This window comes from Anoplolepis gracilipes, chromosome 2 (assembly GCF_047496725.1).
Source record: "Anoplolepis gracilipes chromosome 2, ASM4749672v1, whole genome shotgun sequence".
Taxonomy (NCBI): domain Eukaryota; kingdom Metazoa; phylum Arthropoda; class Insecta; order Hymenoptera; family Formicidae; genus Anoplolepis; species Anoplolepis gracilipes.
The window spans coordinates 19,750,696-19,771,471 of NC_132971.1; the positions used below are offsets into that span (position 1 = coordinate 19,750,696).

Below are 20,776 nucleotides of genomic sequence, written 5' to 3' on the forward strand. Positions count from 1 at the left end.
CAAACTTTGAACCGACACCGACGTCGGTCGAACTTCGCGGCGCGCACACGTCGATAATCAGACCATGTGACCCATATGATCCCGGCAGTGACAAGTCACGTGACGCCGAGCATCGACGATGATACACGAGACGCCGGCGGTTACGCGCCAGCGCGGACGGCTTTGGTTTATATTAGCGACTCGTGCCCTTCAAATGACACTACTTCGTTAGTAGCCGCGACGTACGGAGCTCTGATCTTTCTTACGTGGTGAGTATCCGCCTTTTAATTTGACACCGTATCTTCTAGTTTTATGTTCCCAACTGACAAGACGCGTCGCGATGAATCATCGTCATCGCCGGTCGCTCATTCATCCGTTACATGAAGTTTCTCCTGTCATACATACTTACGTATCGTACGAATGTCGGCGTCTCCCATTTCGCGATGTGTGCCGCACGGCCATTCTCGTGACGTCGAATGGGCGACTAATATCATGATCACGCGATGCAACCAGTTTCCTACATTCCCAAGGGAAAATTTTCGAGAAACGCGACATGTCACGATGATGTAACGACGAGATCTCTTCTTCCACGCTGGCCACGACAATTAATTGCGAGAAATGTCCTTTACTTGCGTATAGATGACGATCGTTAAACGGCCTTACACGAGCAATATTTTATTGCTCAACTATTAATAGGACCGATATTTGATATATTATAATCGCAATCCTTATCGATCAGATCCTATTGTTAGTTGTTTAAAATATAATTTGCATGTTGAGATTATTGTGTTACATACACATTGCATCAGTAGTATTAGCATATTATTTATTTCACAATTTTCACATTGAAGATGTCTATGCTAATAATATATAAGTCATAGATATGTATTGGTAACAATATTATTTTTATTAAATATTGTACGAAAGATAATTCCTTACAATTTAGCCTCTGCTTCTTACACTTTATTAGCTTTATATATTTATATAACTATATTTATATTTGAAATATTTTAAAGAAAAATTGAAAAACATTATTTCGTGATTCAATGAATTGTTAAAAATAAGAAATGAATTTTCAGTTAATATTTATAATATAGTAGAAAGATTAGGTTTGTATATGAGTTACATGAATAAACACGTAATCACCAATTTTGATTCTTAATTACAAATAAAATTATTAAAATATAATAATTATAAAAAGATTTATCGTGCTCGTTAAAAAATTTAATTGTATTTCTGTCGTAATATTTTTTATTTGCCTATATGCTTGATTATAAAGATCCGAAGAATTTTTTTGATGTAAATTATGTATGTATATCAGATGAAAGATGGAACCGCATTGATGCATTTAATTGTAAGCATCGAATGGTGCCGGCATTACGTGCGATTATATTAATTTTATCAAATATTGTTCGATAATTTCATACATGCCAGATGATCATTCTCAAGGATGCTGTTACAAAGCTGTTAAAAAACTTAGGCATATCCCCTTTAACCTTGCTTGACCTCCAAGATCTTTTCGTCCAATCCGATGTCGTATTTCCGAGCAATGTGCCAAGATGTTGCTGTCGCAGCTGCTTTCGTAGACCAGTCATAAAGTCAAGATTAAATAACATTGAACAATTTCACATTGGAAATTACGTAAACGATTATGAACGAATATCTCTTCGAGATAATTAATTTATATTAATCGTATGTTTACAAAACATGATAAATATTAAGATTTTTAAAAAAATTATGATTTTGTTGCGAATATAGCAATGATATCGTAAGAATATAATCTTAATAAAACAAGATAATGAACACAGTAATGTGCATAATTAATAACTCTTAATGCATCTACGTATATACATGTAATACAAATAGCAGCATCGATAATATCGATTTTAATTTATGCGATATTTATTAGTGTCCTTGAAATATAGAGTAATTAATAACCTAAATAGCGAAGAAATAAATAATGTATTGCGATCATAAATTGCACACTTCAATATAACCTATCTATTAATGAGGCTGATTACAATGAGATTCATTTTCCCTCATCTTTTTCACGTGACCGCGCCGCTGTCACTGATCGCAATCGCGCAGAAAATATATGGCCGTCATGCAACATATTGTAATACTTTCATTCGTCGATTTTCCAGTTGCGATCGAGAGGACGATATGAGCAAAATCGGAATTAATGGATTTGGCCGTATCGGCCGTCTCGTACTGAGGGCTTCCTTGGAACGCGGTGGTCAGGTACGTTGAAGAGCTACCAGCCTGCGATTCGGATCGAATCGCGATCGTTTTACTAATTGGAGATCTTTATCAACCAGGTCGTCGCCATCAATGATCCTTTCATCGGTCTCGATTACATGGTATACATGTTCAAGTATGACTCTACTCACGGCAAGTTCAAGGGAGAAGTCAAGGCCGAGGGTGACTGCCTCGTTGTCAATGGAAATAAGATTGCCGTCTTCAGCGAGCGCGAACCGAAGGCGATTCCTTGGGCGAAAGTCGGTGCCGAGTACGTCGTTGAATCCACTGGCGTGTTTACCACCATCGAGAAGGCATCTGTATGTACTGAGATGAAAATAAGTTTCATATCCAATTCATTGGTTTTTCAATATTATTGAAGAGTTCAATGTCTTTTGGCGTATTTGCAGGCTCACTTGGAAGGCGGTGCCAAGAAGGTCATCATCTCCGCTCCGTCGGCTGATGCACCAATGTTCGTAGTTGGTGTAAATTTAGAAGCTTACGATCCGAGCTGCAAAGTAGTTTCCAACGCTTCCTGCACCACCAACTGTTTAGCACCTCTTGCCAAGGTGGTCCATGACAATTTCGAGATTGTCGAGGGTCTCATGACAACCGTGCATGCGATTACAGCCACTCAGAAAACCGTCGATGGACCTTCTGGCAAAGTACGTAACATACATATAGTGATACATAGTTATTTAACAAAAGAAATTATTTAAGATAAAGATCATACTGTTATATAACATTATTCACTATGCTTTCTGACAGTTGTGGCGTGATGGTCGTGGTGCAGCGCAAAACATTATTCCCGCTTCAACCGGCGCTGCCAAAGCAGTCGGCAAGGTTATTCCAGCTCTCAACGGGAAACTCACTGGTATGGCTTTCCGCGTACCTGTACACAACGTGTCTGTGGTTGATTTAACAGTTCGACTTGGCAAGCCCGCCACATACGATGCTATTAAAGCCAAAGTAAAGGAAGCTTCCGAAGGTCCTCTGAATGGTATTTTGGGCTACACCGAGGACGATGTTGTCTCATCCGACTTTATTGGCGACAACCACTCCAGCATCTTCGATGCCAAGGCTGGCATATCTCTCAATGACAACTTTGTAAAGTTGATCTCGTGGTACGACAATGAGTTCGGTTATTCCAGTCGAGTTATCGACTTGATCAAGTTCATGCAAAGCAAAGACAACTAAACAATTTTCGAAACTCGATTATTCATCTGCGTTCTTTTAGCTCCGGTCTCGCTATATATTGCGAATCAATTGTTGTATGGTGCATATCACTGTAAAAAAAAACTGCTGTAAAAAACACCGTATTTAATCAGCATCATTACTAACTTGTAGTAAAGCTATACACGGAATAAAGCAAGGCGTGTAGCATACGTTCTTTCTCATACAATTGATAGAATTGTAGGTAAAACGGTTTATCACTAATTGGAATATAAAATAAGACAGGCTCTAGTGTGTTCATTGTATTTGAAAATCTATATTTATCTGCGGTTACACTATATTGGAGTTGATTCAGCTACGAGTCGTAAATATATTGCACAAATATTATGCAATAGTATAATTGCAAAATTTATGCGTAAAATCGAATGAATAAAAGTAGAAAGAAATGTATGACAATAGAATTACAGTTTACAAAATTCATTCTTTAAATCCACAATAAACTCGAACTATTTTATTCGTCAGAAAATGAAGAATAGTTTCGTCACAATTTCTTTTCGCGAGTACGGAGATTTTACTTTTATCCTACCGTAATAGAATTACAAGCATATATACTCGCCTTCCATTACTCGTTCATTCGTACACTAGAGATACATTATAAGTACTTGTGATTTTCTTCTGTATGATTAACATTATTTTTCATTCATACAATAACATCAATAAAAGTTCTTATGAAACTAAAGTAGTTTCTTTATTCGACAAACACTTTTGTCTATATGCATATTTCTACATCATGTTTTTACAAGATCGCAGACGGAGAAAAGTCGAAGATAATTCTAATATAAAGCGTTAACCTTATACAATTTTTACACAGTATCTAAACAATTACAAAAGATCTATTTTGTCCGATGATTTATTATGAAGTTTTTATCTCTCTAAATAGTTCTGTAATTTGTATTTAAGACAATACTGTCGGTCTCATTATTAATGATAGTAATATAAACTTTAAAATTTCGCGTTATATGGCACAAAGAGTTATTAGTTTCGTAACAACGATCACTTGGCAAATTTATTTATCCACTATATGTATTATAAACAGAAATAAAAATATAAATTTTATATAGAGAAATAGCAAATTGGAAATTGAGCAATGAGATTAATATAGAACTATGCATAAACTAAACTTTCAAGAAACATTAAAAAAGAATTGGAAAATATTATTCAATTTACTATTATTAAATTAACTTTGCTCTCATATTTATTATGAAACAATCTTATGTATGTGAACTATGCTATTGAAAATATCTATGCCTGTATGAAAACTACTATGAAAAACATACTATTGTATTGATTTTGTGGCTTTGATAGATCTATATTCTTCTCATGCTTTTGAACAGTAAATGTATCAACTAGTGCATATTTCTTCAAGTTTGCAATATAATATAAATCGATATAATCGTTTCAATGAATTGACACATAAACGACATATTTAACGCGAATTGATTCTGTGAGCATCATATATATATATCTATATAAATTCATTTCGAAGTATTCTGTTCCTGCAGATTTCACGTTTTTATCTCATTTATCTTTTTTTTTAACATTTAACAAGTATTTTATATAGATTACGATGTAACAGTCCTGATTATCTCGTTTCTCAGTTGATATTATCTCTTTTTATGTGAAAATTTGATATATGAAAATACAATCAAAAATGCGTATTCGGGCGTGCAAAGCGGCAAATCTTTCGAAGAGTTAAATGATGATAGAAAGAATAGATGTGCAAAATCGTGCGACTTGTAAGGCATCGATGTGCAAAGCTCTTTTCTTGACAAAGCTAGATAATAAGTTTAGTAAAATTTCAACTTTACTGGGACGGTAGTCATGAAGGTTACGCTTATATATGCAAAAAAATTATGCAAGAAAGATTTAGAGCAAGGTAAGATGATAAAAAGCGATAGATAAAATTTCACGTATTGTTACAATACTGTTTTAGCAATATTCTCATAGCAAAAAATAATCCTTGAATAACTGTAACGCGACAAGTGTGGCAAATCTCATTCTGCAAGGAAAGCAGAAGAGTGTTGTCACAATATACACACATAATATGCATCGCAACATCATCTCATCGAGTGTTCGTATTACAAAAAAGTCAACTTATGACGTTAAAAGGAAAACGTTTACAGCATTCGTATATGGAAAGACAAGATAACAAAAATTATATACTAGTATATCGAAGAATTTTGTGCGCGCATATACATCCCGAGATCGCAGACATTAAAAATAAATTATAAAAATAATAGGACAGAATTTTCATACTAGGATATATATCAGAAGTTTTCATCTTTTATATAACGGAGGAATTTTAAGTGGAAAAATTAGTCACTGATTGTGATTAAAGCAAATCATCAATAGATCAGAGATTAATTTGAAGTGATATCTTTACTTAATCTTGATTATTTGTTTTACAATTTAGTAATTTTTACTTAAAATTCCTCAATCTATATACTAGAGTCAAAAAGAAATTGAACCTGGATTTTCGAAAACGACAAATATCCTAATACCAAACTACCCACACACACAGCATTTCACTTCTTATGTTATAATTATAGTAAGTATACGTTATACCAGAAACACAACATGATGAGCAAAAGTGTTTAGAAAAAAATTTCCAATGTGTGTGACGATTATTTCAACGATATTTCCTAAACATTACTATAGGAGTTTGATTATTTAGATGAACTTTTTATATCTTTCCACGTTTTACTATTTTATACATTGTTTGATAGCTGCTGATCCAAATAAGAGAGACGTACTTTGAACAATTAAATCACATTTGAAGAAAAAGAATTTGTGCTTTGATTACCACATCTAGTTTTCAATTAACCTGTCTCTCCTATTTGTGAATATATTTAATATTAAAGCCTTAAACATCAGTTTCAAACTTTCACTATAAGAACACGAAAGATCTGAAAAAGCCTCACTTTTCTTTTCATTTTCTGCATAAAAATGTAACAAAAACAAATTCTCATAAAATATGTAATGCATTTAGATATACACAATATGATTACTCATGAATGTCATTTATCAGATTGTCAAGTTTCAGGTCGCTATTGATATTTTGATGAAAATAGATAGTCTGACTTTAACGTGTTGTGAATAATTCTCAAGTGAAAAACTAAAATAGCATCAATGATAATAATACGTGATACATTAATTCTCATTCATCTTACAAAAAGATTACAAGAATATCAAAACCAATCGATTAATACTGATACTACAAAAAAACTTTACAAAAATTAATTTACAAATTCTTTTCAGAGTGTCAGGCTTAGTAATATATATCGTCTCTCTATTGATTTCATCGAACTTGGAAATATATTACATATAAATCTATGGCAAGAGACGAAAAAGGAAGTTATTATAAGAAATGTAACACGCAAGTCAACAAATCATTAAAAAATTTGATAATATATACTTTAACTTTAGCAAACTTCTTAACATTTTTTCTTGCATGTAAATGTGAACAATAGCTCATCAACTTGACAAAAGCAAATTCATAAACATTTATAAATCTCAATATATATGAAGATGATTTATGTATAATCAGTTTTGTATATACAATTTATAATTTATATATACTCTTCTTTCATTCTCAAGTAAAATATCTAGAAGTAATCTTTTTCGTGAATTTCCCTTACCACATTTGTCCTATATTGATTATTATGAATATGAATGAATACATCGTTGGGAAAAGAAAATTTTAGACTAGCATAACATATTAAATACATATGTATACAATGAATTGAGGATATACATAATACCTCATGTGTGACTTTGATCAAATGAATAATAGCGAATAGTAATCACATCAAGTCAAGAGTAGGAGTTTAGCACGCAGATTTATACGTTCTTGGAGTGCGCTAGCTAGTTCCCGTGTCAGTTCTTCACAGACTAAACGTAACTCCGCATTCTTCTCCCTTAATTCTTGCAAGGTTAATTTTTTCTCGTCCTCTGATTCGTCTTTATTATCTTCTTCGCCACCATCTCGTTCTGTAATAAGAAATTACATTTTCACTACCAGGTATAATTAAGATAAATAAAAATATAATATTAAAAAATAATTTAAAACATCTATGTTTTATGAAAATAAGAAATGTTTTTATGTGTATTTACAAATTTATTTTCATTTAAAAAATCAGGTATTTTAGTTTAAATAAAATATTAATCATAAAGTTTATATATATATTGCAAAAAAGTAAACTGTAAAGAAATGCTAAACCTTGTTGAAAGAGTAAAATAATGAGAAAAATTTTTTACTTGGACTGGGTTTTCTATAAATATGAAACGCTCCGCAAACTCCAGTGAATTGTTGAGATTGTGGCACTGTATTTTCCATAGATGGAATTGTAGTCTCAGGCAGTTCACTCTTAGGTGAAAAATGAGAGAAGTCAGCAACAAAACCTTGACTTTCACTTAATGTTCTTTGTCCCTCGCCTTCGCTTCTTTGCCCGACCAATTTACGAGGTGATGTCTACAAAAAAAGTGCATTATATTTTTCATAGAATATTATCATATCATATAATATCATTTCATATAATATATATAATCTTTATTATATATATTAATTTATATTAGTTTATTATATATATATTATATTATATATGTATAAAGTGTTTCTCTGTAGAAAAAGTAAAGTTTTCTATTATATATAAATAACTCACGATTCCTGGTGAGATTCTAGGTGGTACTAGTGGTGGTGCTCCAAGAAAACTTTGACCATTTTTCCCTATAATAATATATGCATATGATTTAAAACATGTAACTTTAGTTTCGTAATTACAAAAATATATCACAGATTATCAACAACACATACCTAATTTATTAAGATCGAGACTAGAACTGCGCGCATGTGTTCTATATGGTCTAGGTGGCGGTGGAGGTGGTGGTTCTTTCTTGGGAGTCACGATTACGGCATCTTCAGGGGCTCCAGAGGGTTTCTTTGTAAGAGGTCGTTGCACTAATGACGCTGCAGAATGTTGGAGATCGTCATCCACCAGGGTAGTACAACTACTACTGCTGCCATTAGCACCGGAAGCGAGAATTGCCGCTTCGGGTGTTAAACGCAACGGCACTGGATGCAAAATCTTCGGGTCTCGTTCGACGGCTGATTTTTGAAAATCGAAATTAACTAGCTGCAATCCTGGGCTGGTAACTGAACTACTCGCTCCAGTCGGCGAATCTACAAACTTCGTCCATTCCCTATTCTTCTCTCGAGCATTCGCGGAATTCGGCGGTGACTTTTGAACAGTTGTTGCCGGTGGGATTTGCGATACGGCAGTAGTTTGCATGACTAATGGAATTGACAAGGACGGAGGTAAAACATCCGGTAGAGGCACATGATTTCTCCTCAGCACAACAAGATGCATAGCTACGTAAAATTCTTGTAAACTGAGCGCTCCGTCCCTAGTAACATCTGCGAGCTGCCAAATACGTCTTAACTCGGAAACGGGAAGTCGCGATTTTTCGAAAAATGTTCTGGCCACAGGCCCTGCCAGAAGACCTTCTGGATCAGGTTGCAACTGCGCAAATTGCGCAGCATAATAATCACGTTGCTCATCACTAATAATCCATACTTCTTCCGGTGGGAAACCCGAACCATCGCCTTCTCCTTCACCTTCATCACTGCTATGACGTTCTGAACTCTCTTCCTCTGTACCCAACAGCTGTCTTTGCTCTTCAGAAACTAATAAACCTTGCCAGCCTCCAGAAACAGAATCTAGAATTGTCTCACCACCCAATATTCCATCGTTCCTCTCTTGAGTTATACTATTTGTTGGCGTAGGAGAATCTGTACTGCCACCAGTCTCACGTGGAGATTCTGCTTCACTTTCACTTTCAGTAGTACTTTCTGGAGGATGATGTCTACCTTTTAATCCTCTAGTTAAATCTGAACTCCTTCTGCCATCCTCATCACCGGAGGTTGGCCATGTAAATCTTGGTAAAGTAATAACATCTGAAGATCCAGTTATCATGTCTCTAGAGATTTCCAACCCAGCCTGATGAACCGCTATGAGTTTCAATACCGCATAAAATTGCTTTTTACCCAAATGTGTGTTGTTTTTAGTTCCCATACAAAGATCCAATATCTATAAATTGAAAGAACCACTTATTACTAACAAATATATGTCCATGTAACAATGTATAATTAATATATTTCGATAATATTCTCGCATATAATACCTGTACAGTGTAGATTATTAATCAGATGTTTTAATAAATTGATCAATTTTTATTTTATTTTTTTTTTTTAAATCAATGATTTCATAATCATCATTCTAATAATAACCATCTGCTTTGTACTAAAAATAACGTACACTTTATAAAACGTAACATATTTAATCTCGTGATGCCCTAGATACGTTAAAAGCTACGGAAATGACTCAATATACTTCCTACTGGCCGATTAATTGATTCAGCTGATACGACATAACCTCTACAAGCAAACTTGTATTTCGACCATTTAATCTATTATACATATTTGATCTCAGCATCGCGAAACAACGAATCTTTCGAAGAGACCAGGTGAATTCTACTCGCGCTATCCGCGATGATAGGAAAAGAATATCAATCCAATCAGGCTCGAACCAGCCATCGAACTCACCTTCATCGTGATATCCCTGGGCAAGTTAGCCGAACGCAACAATTCGGCAACTTTGATAACGGGCACGCTATCGCTGTCCGTGTTTTCACAGCAGTATATAAATATGTCACCGTAGTAGCGATGCTCGGTAGCTGTCAGATGCAGACTCGCCATCGTCATCAGGTCCCAATCCATCTTGGAGGATCGAGAGTGCCCGGGCCGAGAATCCGTGCCGTCCCCGGCTGTCGCGTTTCCGATTAACGTCCTTTCCAATGTCCCGTTCCTTTCTCGTCCCGCTCCTTTTCCCCGAGCGCGACACGGTCTACTTCTTCACTTTTTTGCGGCCACGATCTGTACGGTTACATCTCGTCGCACGGATCTCCGGGAGTCCCGCGGGAATAACGCGAGATACGTTCATTTACAAGCTACACCCCCGTGCGCGATTATCAGATGATCGCTATCTCCGGCCTCCGGCTGGCTGGCGGCTGGCACGTTTGACATTACCATAATCCGTTCAAACTAACTCTCTCGCCCGATCTCGTGAATCTTCCGGGCAATCTATGCGTGATAACTTTAGCTGTTCGCATTGATCGACCCGTTGATTGGCGGGAAACTTGAAATAGATTGATAAATGCGGCGATTATTGAAATTAAATAAATGCGATGAGATATATAGAATAGATAGAAGGTTCCTTTTAATTACGCATCCTTTTTTTCTGAATATTTCACTTCTGTCTTGAGATGCAGGCTACCGTATATTAACTGCAGCAATTCGACTGGATAATATAATAAATAACTATTTGTTATAATAATAACTAGATAAGCTATAATTATTTGTTATAATAACAATTAGATGAAATATAAATAACTATTTCCATATTTAATTACTTAGCAGCTTAGCGTATTGTGTATATCTGTACATATAAATCATGCTGAAACAAAATAATTCAAAGAAATAATGATAACACAATAAATTAGTCAATATAATATATTTCGTGATTCATATATTATTCTGATCTAACGACACTTCAACAAAAGTATCGAAAAGTTAAAAGATCGAAATCATTCATTAGTAGTAGAGTTGTAACAATAAACGTGGAAATTACATTATTGTATCTCTCACTCTATCCTGCACTATTTTTTGTTCTTCTACAAGAGTAAATTCAATATCTGTCGATACACATTCATACGTTTAATACAGGTTTTTTTTTTCGTAAAAATATCACTATATGAGATAGAGTTATCAATGGACAAAATACACGCGCGTACATTTCAAAGTCAATGAAATCGTTCAGAATCCCATCTCTTCGAAAGTCGAGACAGAACATTTCAACGAAGCATTTACAATCATCATCGAATATTGCTATCGATTTTCGAAATTGGAAAAAAAACGATATTATTAATTAATCGTACAAAATATGGCTCATGACTAGAAAAAGAAATTATTACATACAATACTTCCCCAATCGATGTAATGATAATGATAATGCTTTCGTTAGCAGGATGCGAATGTTTTTAAAAAATCAGTCGATTTGGCGTTTGTATTTCGATGAAAAGCAACAGTCAGTGGAACGAAGAATTCTCCACGTTGCCCAACGAAGAAGTGCCCTTCTTTGCGCTATCGCAACGTCCTGCGATTGATTTCTGTCCGTTTGTTTTCAATCGCAGCTGCATTGATGAATCTTCTCTCGGACTGCCGGTAATATTTTCAAAATCCCATTTGTCGAAATGTTCCTCGAGTAGATCTTCCAATTTCTTCGAGAGCACCTCAATCTTTTTTGTTCGCTCATCGTCATGCTGTAATAAAATTTTCTGAGAGTAGAACTTAAACTTAATACGACACGAACGAGGAAGAATCGAGAGAAATTTGCCGTATGAAATTAAATTCTTATTTAATTATTTTATCATATTATTTATATATATAAATTATTTGATTTTCCTATTTAAGTTATTTTTTTAAATCATATATTGAGATATTTATATTCATAATCTTTGATTTATGTGTGTATGAGTAAGATTAAATAATTCAAAATGTTATATATAATAATTCTATATATATAAAATCTTTATCGCACGTGAATGTCACGTACGAATTAAATGCGTTATATAAAACTGTTGATATATTTAGAATATAGACAAACCTGATGATATAGTCTCGCGTTATGAATAATGCGACGGAAATCTTTTACAGCGTGCTCAACTTTGTGGTAAATCCGATTCTTCAGTTTATATTCGACAATCTCAAGAAACATCGGGCTCTTAACAACCTTGCAGTAATCCTCCATCTATAAATTGAAAAAAAAAATTTTTTATCAAATATTAAAAAATGTAAATACTGTATTATTAATTTTGTTTAAATCAGAAACTAACTGTTCCTGCAGGCAAAGAATGGCCATCCTTATGAACGGACGAGAGTGGATACTTGAAGATCTTCGCTTCGTCCATTTGCCAGACAGTTTGATGAATCGTTTCTAGCTTACTGAGCGCAAGAGGACTGAGACTTTGTTTTCTCCTGGAACTGTACCACACCGACCAGCCACGATCGCTCGATTTAATGTTACATTTATCTTTTGAGTGTTCCAGATCTTTCCTTCCATGCGTTTTTGCAGTAATTGACAATTTTGGCATTATACTGTTCGACTTGGCACCGCTGACATTCACACATGATCCTTCCTCTAATTGGAGATTGTTGTCGCCTGCGCTTCTCATTGTTTTATCAGCTGATTTTCGCGATTTATGTAGAAGCTGATAAGATTGCTCCGGATCTTTTCTCTGGTACTTGCGACCAGGAATCGGTATTATCGTGGCCGTCGATGAGTTGATCGTGCACGGCTTACACGTCTCTTGTCTCTCTAAATGCACATTGTTCGGTCTTATGGATCTTCGCACTGTCTCGGAGTACGTAGCTCGTCCAACATAACTTTCCGATTCTTTCGTCGACGTTTCGTCGTTTCTCGAGAAAAATCCAGAGATATGCTCGCGGGAGAAAATTACTGGATACTTACTGTCGACGTTTGTTGCAAGAGTTTTCATATCTGCAACCGCAGTTGATGATGTTGCGAACTGATCTAGTTTTATGTCGGCAATCTCTGAGCTATTTGAAGATTCTAAATTTTGTGGATCTACGTCGTCCTTGTGTCGCTTCTGTTTGCCGACGATACTAGCATTATTGAGAGTTCTGATCAGCCAGGAGTCCGTTTTCACGTTGGTCTTGATGCCGAGAGCTGTTGAATATGCTTTTTAGAAAAAGTTTGTTTTGCTTATTACTAGGTACCACCTGCAAAAAGATCGCGAGATATTTTTTAATAGTTTTAATAATCTAAGTAATAAAATGCACTAAGTTTCCTCACGAGAAGATTTATTGTTTCGATAAAACTTAGAATTCTTGGCTTATTATTGATTTAATTAGTTCTCATAAAAATTATAATACGATAAAATCTTTTACATTTCTTTTAATCAGCGTAGCATAAAACCACAGATTCATATAACTAATACGTTTTGTGAAGATATTATTAAATATATAAGAAATATAAATTATAAAATATTTCACGATATTACATTTATATTATATATATTAATTAGTGAATTCGAGAATTAACTCGTGATATCTTTACCATTCTCTTCCTCGCGCAACTGAGATGCTGATAGAACACTCGTACTGGGTGATAATCTGCATGTGGACCCCGAGTCATCTTCTGAGGCTTCGTAGGACGAAGTATAATCGACGTCACTGCGCTTTAGTAATTTCAAATCGCTCTGCTGGGAAGCCGCTGGTAACGTCTCGACATTCTCTTTCTTCTTATCATCTTTCTCGGTATTATCATTGCAATCGATCTTTCTACACGTATTGCCACAATCCTTTACGTTAAGAGCCTCGAGAAGTATCTCGGCTGAAGCACACGCAGCTTTCCACGTAACATCCTGATGAGCATCCTGCGATAAAGATTCCGTGCGTTTTAAGATCCTAGGTGAGTTCTCAAGGTTGAACAGAGGAGCAGGTAACTGCGAAGCCGGTGGGAACGACGTCTTTATCAACGTAGCGTTACTGATATTGGTGGTCGGCGCGTTTGTATGCGATAGAGGTGTCGACGACGCAAGTATCGATATACTCTTCCCTTTATTGCCACATACGTTGTGATGACTGCTCGTCACGTGCGCGTTGCGAGACGTAGCGTTGTTATTGTCCGCTCGACGATTGGATCTTCTCTGGTGCCTCTTCCGCGGAACGTTGTAGCTTCCTGGTTTCATATACACCCGCACGTCCTCGGAGCTATCGTACTCCTCCGGCGCGTGTTGCGTCTGATAACGATTGATGAAGTTGCTGGCAGCCCATGGTGTACTCTGAATATTCGGCAAGTTTTGCAACGCTTGAAACTGTCGATTCGCGTCGATCTGCGACTGCTTGGGTAAGCTCATCGAGTATTTCGGCATCTCTTGCTGAGCGAATAATCGCGATCCCGAGCTCTCATTCATCCTGGACTCCTCAAAAATGGACCCGGTAGTCGCCGGAGATTGTGCGTTTCGCATGCTGGCAAACCAGGCCGATAGATTGGCAGCCATTTCTTTGGACTCTTTGTCGAATGTTCTCGGCTCGATTTGGCTGAGCAGAGTCATCTTATTCCTGGGCACAGCTGGAAATTCTATTTGATCGGTCTGCGATCTGTCGACATAAGTCGGATGGACATTCGTGCTTTTAGTTCCATAATTTTGCTCGGGATTTTTACTATTTCTCGAATTAATATCGGTAATCGGATATCCCGAAGAATATCCTGAAGAGAGATAACCGCCGTAAGTTAAGATTCCTGGATTGGGCACGGGATATGAAGAGCCCGGATTATTGGACAAAGGAAATGTAAAGGATAAGCAGTTCTGCGCGTACAATCCACTGTAAGTTAGAGGAGGGTTCACTGTTGGATGCTGCAGTCGGATGGATTGATCGGTATTATTATGTGAAGTTAAAAGTTTATTTTCCAATTTAAAGTCGTGTCTTCTGTCCTTCGTCGCATCCGTGTTGCTCTCCATCACTTTGTTCCTCAGCTGACAGAACTCGACATTCAATGCTTTTTGAGTGGAATCGAACCTCCGGGACGTGGAGGATGCGTCATTCTTCGTACGAAGTTTTGTATTCGCCCGATTACCGTTATCAGTTATATGATATACGTTAGGCACGGACTTGGTTGTATTAATCACGGACGATAAATTTTCGGTAATCGTCCACTTACTCCGTAATTTACTTTCTTTTTGAGCAGCTGATTGCTGTTCTTGTTGACTGGAATTGTACTGAAAATTATGTAGACTGCTCGTTGACAATAGCGCCGACGTCGCAGTAGGTGGATTTTCCTGAGAAGAGGCTTTTCTAACAATATTCTGCTGAGCAAAGTAGCTCGAAGACGGTTGAGCGAAAAGATTATAATCCGTATAGAGTGACACATCGCCTGGAAATGAGGATGATTCACAAATTGTATTGCATTTTTGATCTGTCTTTTCGTTATTCTCTCCAAACTTTTGGAAGGTCCGCACTATTTGCTTTAGTAATTCGCATGTGCTCTCTTCCCACGTATGAAAGCATGTGATTAATTCGGGCTCTAATCTGTCAAACAAATTGGGAAAGTGTTGTTTGTTCAAATAATTGTCGAGGCTCAGCCATCCGTTGCTAATACGCAGAAGAGCATTTATAAGATCATTAGCGAGAACTCGATCTCCCGCAAAGACCGGGATACAAGTCGAAGACTTGGTGATCGCTGTCCTGGTGGCGGATGATAGACACGTTAACCAGTTTTGTTTAGAGTCCGTTTGCGAATCGTTGGAGCCGAGCACAATCTCAGCTTCCGTGCATCCCCAATAAGCTGTCTTTCGAATCAACTCTGGATACTGTGATCTATCAGTACAAGGATAGGCATCCGTTTGAACGCCTATCGATGTTCCATTTTCATACTCGGAGCAGAAATCGGTGAACCAATTTGTCTTGTTAGACACGTTGTCGCCGGCGCCGCTAAACAACGGCACGGAGTCGGTTTTGTTATCGGGTTTCGATTCCTCTTTACCTAAATCGTTCGAGGATGTGGTGTTGCATAGAGCAGAGACCATTTTCTCGGCTTCGATAGTGAAATCGAAGCTGACCGAAGATTCATCCGAGTAATGCTCCTCGTCGGTCTTAGCGGAAATGGGTTTTTGCGAAGCATGATCAGCAGATTCGAGACTTCTGTTGTTACCCGCCATATGCGCGTCACACAAATTCTTGATAGACGTCTCGATCTGAGGAGGCCAGCCGTTGAAATTAGAGTTGTCGCTATGACTGACAGGAATGACTCGAGATTCACAGATGCTTGATAATGTCTTGCTTGTCGTGTTATTCTTGACCGACGAGAAATCAGATGTGGGCAAAGACTTGTCTTTTCGCGTTGGAGCGAGGATTAAACCAACAGACGGATTCGTAAAGGGCGAAGAGGATTGCACCGTCGCCGGGAATTGATTGGTATTGAAAGTAGTTAGGTTGTTGTATGGATTAAGGCTGGGAAGTGGAAAGGATGAGTTGGCGTTGACGGTTTGCAGACTACAGGTGTTTGTGGCCGAGATATTGTAGTAAGAAGCTTGCATCGGGTGCTGCTGCTGTTGCTGGGTGTTTTGTCGGTCCTGGATGAGGCAAAAAGTCTGTACGTTTGACGGCTTAAAGTTGAACGATTGCGGTAACAGATGCGTCACTCCGGAATTGTTATTATAATGTTCGCTGGACAATGGTCCAGCATGAGCAAAAGTGGACGAAGCTACTAAGAAGGATGTGGCTGACGATGGAATTGGGGTGATACTAGGAGACGGTTGATCAAGAAGCACCACAGGTTTCGGATTGCAAGAAAGTGGCTGTTGCTGTTGGTAGTATAGTTGACCGCGGGATGGCTTGTTCTTAGAATGCCATCGATTAATCTTACCTACATCCGTGCAAAAGAGTAATTGTCATTCTCACGGTTGTAAAAGAAAAAATTATAAAAAATTTACATAATCTTATATAATTAAATTAAATTTATATAATCTTCTATAAACTTATAAAATTTATAATTTATATAATGTTATATAATCTTATAAAATCTTATAAAATTATTAATATATATGATATACAATTTATTAATATTACTTTCATGCGTGAAAAATTATTTCACGAAACAGATTCGAAAAAAGAATCAAAGATAAAAAAAAAAGTAAAATTGATTTTACAATATTAATCGAAACTATAGTTTCTTTGTCAGACCTTGAAGATGCAAAGCAGCGGAATTCGGTGAACCAACGTGAGATTGAACGCTCGGATAAACGCATGAGGGATGAAGCACTGTTCCACATGGTTGAAGAGTCACCATTGAATTACTGATGGGAGCATACAGAATTTGTTGTTGTTGTGGCTGATGATAAACGGACGTTGTCGACTGGCTTGGGATCGGGGATGATCGAGGATGATGTACAGATGATCGATTTGATCGTGCAGCTGTTGGGCGCATGATCCGCTTGATCTTTAAATCAGAACTGAATCCTCCACCGTCTCCGAGTCGATGTTAGCAGCTTCTATTAGACGACAAAATCTGTCAATGTCATGTTATCGATATCGTTATTGTTTGACGTTTTTAATATCATTGCAAATCATTTAAAAAATGCAATTGGTTACGTCTTTCGCACGTCAAATTGCATTTTTTCGTTATTAATTGCGCCTTGATATTTCATCGTATATTTGATTAGAAAATAATTATTTACTTGATTAGGACCATAACGCCGCTGTAATAATATATATTGCAAGCAAAATGCATCCCACATTAAATGTAATAAAGTTAAAGTAATGTTATTTAAAAGAATCCTTTTATTTGAACTTATAGTGATAGTCGTTTATCTAAGTGAGATGAACATAGCTATTGTATCAGCTGTTGATTGAAACTCATCTAACTTCTTGTTAAGAATTATGCACATTCCCAAAAAAACTCATTACTTTCGTTTCACAATATATTGCATAGTCTAATTATGATTTTTGAATTTTACTATCTTATGATAATGTCAATAACAATAGCATATCTGCTAAATAAATAGTACAAATTAAAACAACTTTTATGTAAAAAAAGAGAAAATATTGTGCGATAATTCAACAAACGTTAGTTTAATGTCATTTATATTGTAATATTAATATTGCTATGAACACAGTAAAAAAAACATATATACAATGTATTGCAAGGAATGTACGGAATAAGACTAATGCGTCGTCTACATGGCAGTGGGACTTGTGGATTAAGAGTAAGGGAGTAGATCGTAGGAAATGGGATTAAACCATTTTGCTTACAGCTAGCTTACTCTGACGTCCTACATCCTTAATCCACGACTCCCACCAGTAGAAGTCCCACTGCTATTGTAGATGACACATAACAGAGAGATAACTTTTTGAAGTAAATTTATGCACAGTGAAAATTATAGCAACAAAAAGAGTGCAAAAACGATAATAAAAAATAGGCATAGATATTAAATATTGCACAAGAATCATAAATGATAAAAGTTTAGAAGCTCGGATAAATTTAGCTTTAGAAAAGAACAATATATTGTGAAACATAATAAAGTATAAATAAATTTTTTAATAAAAGTATTTTTAAGTTTATATAATAAAAATAAATTTTATAATATTATTTAATACAATACTTCTTTTTTTCATTCTTTTTTTATTATCAATATGTTTCCTCATTATCTTCCATTGGCTCTTCTGTGAACTCCACTGTAAACACTGCTTTGCCAGATATTCGTCTTTCTGAAATAAATAAAATGAAATTACGTAGTCTCGTGTAAAATGTATAAGCTTAATTATAACTAACCTGCTCTTAAAAGGAGAAGTTGACATTGATTCAATATAGCTGCTCTTGATTTGACTTCACTTAAACCCAATATAGACCCGCTACGTATCATAATATTAATTGAAGTAATTATGGATAATATAGGTTTTCTAAGTAATTTTAGATAAAATAATTAGCAAAAAATTAAATGCAATTTTGTTGTACTTTTTGTCATTATCACATTATTTCAAGGATACAGATTTATGATATCATAAGGGTTCCGTATTAAATTGGGATTGTTTGCACCACTTGATATGATTACATTCTGTAACATATAAATAAATAAATAATTGAGAATTTGATATATACACATATATAAATATGCACTTCATCATATGTTACTTACCATGCACTTGTAATACATGTGAAGTAGATGAGAGTAATGAATAGTTGCTACACGTGTTTTTCGATTCAAGAGATTTGCATATTGAATTTCAAAACATAAACCTCTCGCAACTGCCTGCCGATATAGTTTTCTTTTCATTTTTATACCAGAAATTGATGGCCTTATCGTAATAAGGTCTACGTTTAATTGTGAACAAGCAAACTGTAAAGAATAAAAGACTCAATAAAATGAGACACAGAAATTAAAATACATATATGTATACATATTAAAACATCATAATTAATATTAAAAAATAAATATGTTCTAACCTCCAACATATCTTGCTTAGTCGGGACAATAGCATATAAGTTATATTTTTTCAAGTTTGCACACTGTGCCTATAATAACAAAATTATTCAATATACTAGTATCACTTTAATATATAAGTAAGGCTTTTGTTTTGAAAATTATGTAAGCTTTGCTAAAAATTATGTATTTTAACAGTATTTTACTTATTAGAGAATTTTTTTTCAAAGTACAATTATTTTTTTCTCAAAATAGACAATTTAGATACAAGTTTTATTAATATGTTATCAAAAATTATACCAATGTGTGTGTTTTTGTAGGATCTGAACAAATAAATGTTATCCTATTCAGTATACATAGTTTTCCTTTATATATCTCATTTAGTTTGCACACATTAATCGGATCTGGCACCATATTTGGTACAGATTTACTTTCGTCACCTTTCTTCTTCTTTTTTCTATCATTATCAATAGTACTCTCATCTATAGTTTGATTTAACATCACTGTCTTGTAACCCACTGAAAACAAAATAAATTTATAAAGATATATACTAAGATCAATTTGTTATATCTTTTAGCTTGTAACTAACTTACTTTCATACAATTTTAATAAAATATCGTTTAAACGATTCTCATTCTCGTTCGATACATTTATACACAAATCAAAAAATCCATCACTTGATTTAAAATCCATCTCTATAGAATCTATAAATTGTGAATTATATACATTAATATATATAATATATAATATCTGCATCAAATAAAGTGCAAATATGCTGAGTAAACTATAATTACGTTCTGTAATACCAGAAGTGTTTTATGAAGAATTTCTGACTTATAGAACGCAAGAAATATGCGAACGCGTCTTTCATAAAAGAATTTGTTAACACCACGTGTTGCACTTTATTATATTTAATATTTTAAAATTTCCGCCAACACAATCGAGACACCTAATTTACTAATGACACTTTTATATATACATATAATAATAACACACAAAAAAATTAAAAAGAATATAAATATAATAATCTCCTATTACGTATACATGTGCAGGGAGAGAAACGAATTAGGAATCAGCTGATGCAAGTGAAATAGCTGTAAGTGGCTGCCGCCAATGTCAAGTCGATAAAGCTTACATGCATTTGATATAGCAGATGGTAACATCTTATATGCGAGTTTTTAGTAATCGTTGAACGCTAGGATTAATAATATATATATATATATATATATATATATATATATATATATATATATATATATATATTATT

The 20,776-nt window shown here is 35.2% G+C and overlaps 4 protein-coding genes across 7 annotated transcripts; 1 reads left to right on the forward strand and 3 right to left on the reverse strand.

Moving 5' to 3' along the window:
• Positions 1-93: 93 nt before the first annotated feature.
• Positions 94-4,129, forward strand: LOC140662804 (glyceraldehyde-3-phosphate dehydrogenase 1). The gene is made up of 5 exons (XM_072886451.1): positions 94-248; positions 2,124-2,220; positions 2,298-2,537; positions 2,628-2,882; positions 2,986-4,129. Exons 2-5 carry the CDS (start codon positions 2,143-2,145, stop codon positions 3,412-3,414), a joined length of 1,002 nt encoding a protein of 333 aa, XP_072742552.1. The 5' UTR covers positions 94-248; positions 2,124-2,142; the 3' UTR covers positions 3,415-4,129.
• Reps (RALBP1 associated Eps domain containing) lies at positions 4,111-10,547 on the reverse strand. The gene is made up of 5 exons (XM_072886449.1): positions 10,052-10,547; positions 8,264-9,536; positions 8,112-8,176; positions 7,708-7,921; positions 4,111-7,440 (listed from the first exon to the last, which is right to left on the reverse strand). The coding sequence occupies exons 1-5, from the start codon at positions 10,223-10,225 to the stop codon at positions 7,259-7,261; spliced, it is 1,908 nt and encodes a 635-aa protein (XP_072742550.1). The 5' UTR covers positions 10,226-10,547; the 3' UTR covers positions 4,111-7,258.
• A 456-nt stretch (positions 10,548-11,003) lies between these two features.
• LOC140676294 (uncharacterized) lies at positions 11,004-17,516 on the reverse strand. 2 transcript variants are annotated; one of them, XM_072911185.1, is made up of 5 exons: positions 17,273-17,516; positions 13,644-16,955; positions 12,400-13,253; positions 12,171-12,314; positions 11,004-11,826 (listed from the first exon to the last, which is right to left on the reverse strand). In XM_072911185.1, exons 1-5 carry the CDS (start codon positions 17,514-17,516, stop codon positions 11,593-11,595), a joined length of 4,788 nt encoding a protein of 1,595 aa, XP_072767286.1. In that variant the 3' UTR covers positions 11,004-11,592. The 2 variants fall into 2 exon arrangements, with proteins under 2 accessions (XP_072767286.1, XP_072767285.1); XM_072911184.1 differs by having other exon boundaries at positions 12,400-13,265.
• Rpp30 (ribonuclease P protein subunit Rpp30) lies at positions 17,443-20,610 on the reverse strand. Of its 3 annotated transcripts, none has more exons than XM_072911188.1 (9): positions 20,316-20,610; positions 20,103-20,213; positions 19,810-20,027; positions 19,533-19,601; positions 19,225-19,425; positions 19,076-19,143; positions 18,861-18,940; positions 18,691-18,796; positions 17,443-17,580 (listed from the first exon to the last, which is right to left on the reverse strand). In XM_072911188.1, the coding sequence occupies exons 2-8, from the start codon at positions 20,200-20,202 to the stop codon at positions 18,717-18,719; spliced, it is 816 nt and encodes a 271-aa protein (XP_072767289.1). In that variant the 5' UTR covers positions 20,203-20,213; positions 20,316-20,610; the 3' UTR covers positions 17,443-17,580; positions 18,691-18,716. The 3 variants fall into 3 exon arrangements, with proteins under 3 accessions (XP_072767289.1, XP_072767287.1, XP_072767288.1); XM_072911186.1 differs by having other exon boundaries at positions 20,304-20,610; XM_072911187.1 differs by lacking the exon at positions 17,443-17,580 and having other exon boundaries at positions 17,850-18,796; positions 20,304-20,610.
• Positions 20,611-20,776: the final 166 nt, after the last annotated feature.

Excerpts from the sequence above, each read along its gene's own strand:
- LOC140662804 (XM_072886451.1), top strand. The coding sequence starts at position 2,143 with ATGAGCAAAATCGGAATTAATGGATTTGGCCGTATCGGCCGTCTCGTA. Across the intron at positions 2,538-2,627 it reads CCACCATCGAGAAGGCATCT|GCTCACTTGGAAGGCGGTGC; the intron begins GTATGTACTGAG and ends GCGTATTTGCAG. Across the intron at positions 2,883-2,985 it reads TCGATGGACCTTCTGGCAAA|TTGTGGCGTGATGGTCGTGG; the intron begins GTACGTAACATA and ends GCTTTCTGACAG.
- Reps (XM_072886449.1), bottom strand. The coding sequence starts at position 10,225 with ATGGATTGGGACCTGATGACGATGGCGAGTCTGCATCTGACAGCTACC. Across the intron at positions 8,177-8,263 it reads TCTCGATCTTAATAAATTAG|GGAAAAATGGTCAAAGTTTT; the intron begins GTATGTGTTGTT and ends ATATTATTATAG. Across the intron at positions 7,922-8,111 it reads CTAGAATCTCACCAGGAATC|ACATCACCTCGTAAATTGGT; the intron begins GTGAGTTATTTA and ends CTTTTTTTGTAG.
- LOC140676294 (XM_072911184.1), bottom strand. The coding sequence starts at position 17,516 with ATGCGCCCAACAGCTGCACGATCAAATCGATCATCTGTACATCATCCT. Across the intron at positions 13,266-13,643 it reads GTTGCGCGAGGAAGAGAATG|CATATTCAACAGCTCTCGGC; the intron begins GTAAAGATATCA and ends TTTTCTAAAAAG. Across the intron at positions 12,315-12,399 it reads ATTCTTTGCCTGCAGGAACA|ATGGAGGATTACTGCAAGGT; the intron begins GTTAGTTTCTGA and ends TTCAATTTATAG.
- Rpp30 (XM_072911188.1), bottom strand. The coding sequence starts at position 20,202 with ATGGATTTTAAATCAAGTGATGGATTTTTTGATTTGTGTATAAATGTA. Across the intron at positions 19,426-19,532 it reads CTAAGCAAGATATGTTGGAG|TTTGCTTGTTCACAATTAAA; the intron begins GTTAGAACATAT and ends TATTCTTTACAG. Across the intron at positions 18,941-19,075 it reads CCTTATGATATCATAAATCT|CGGGTCTATATTGGGTTTAA; the intron begins GTATCCTTGAAA and ends TATGATACGTAG.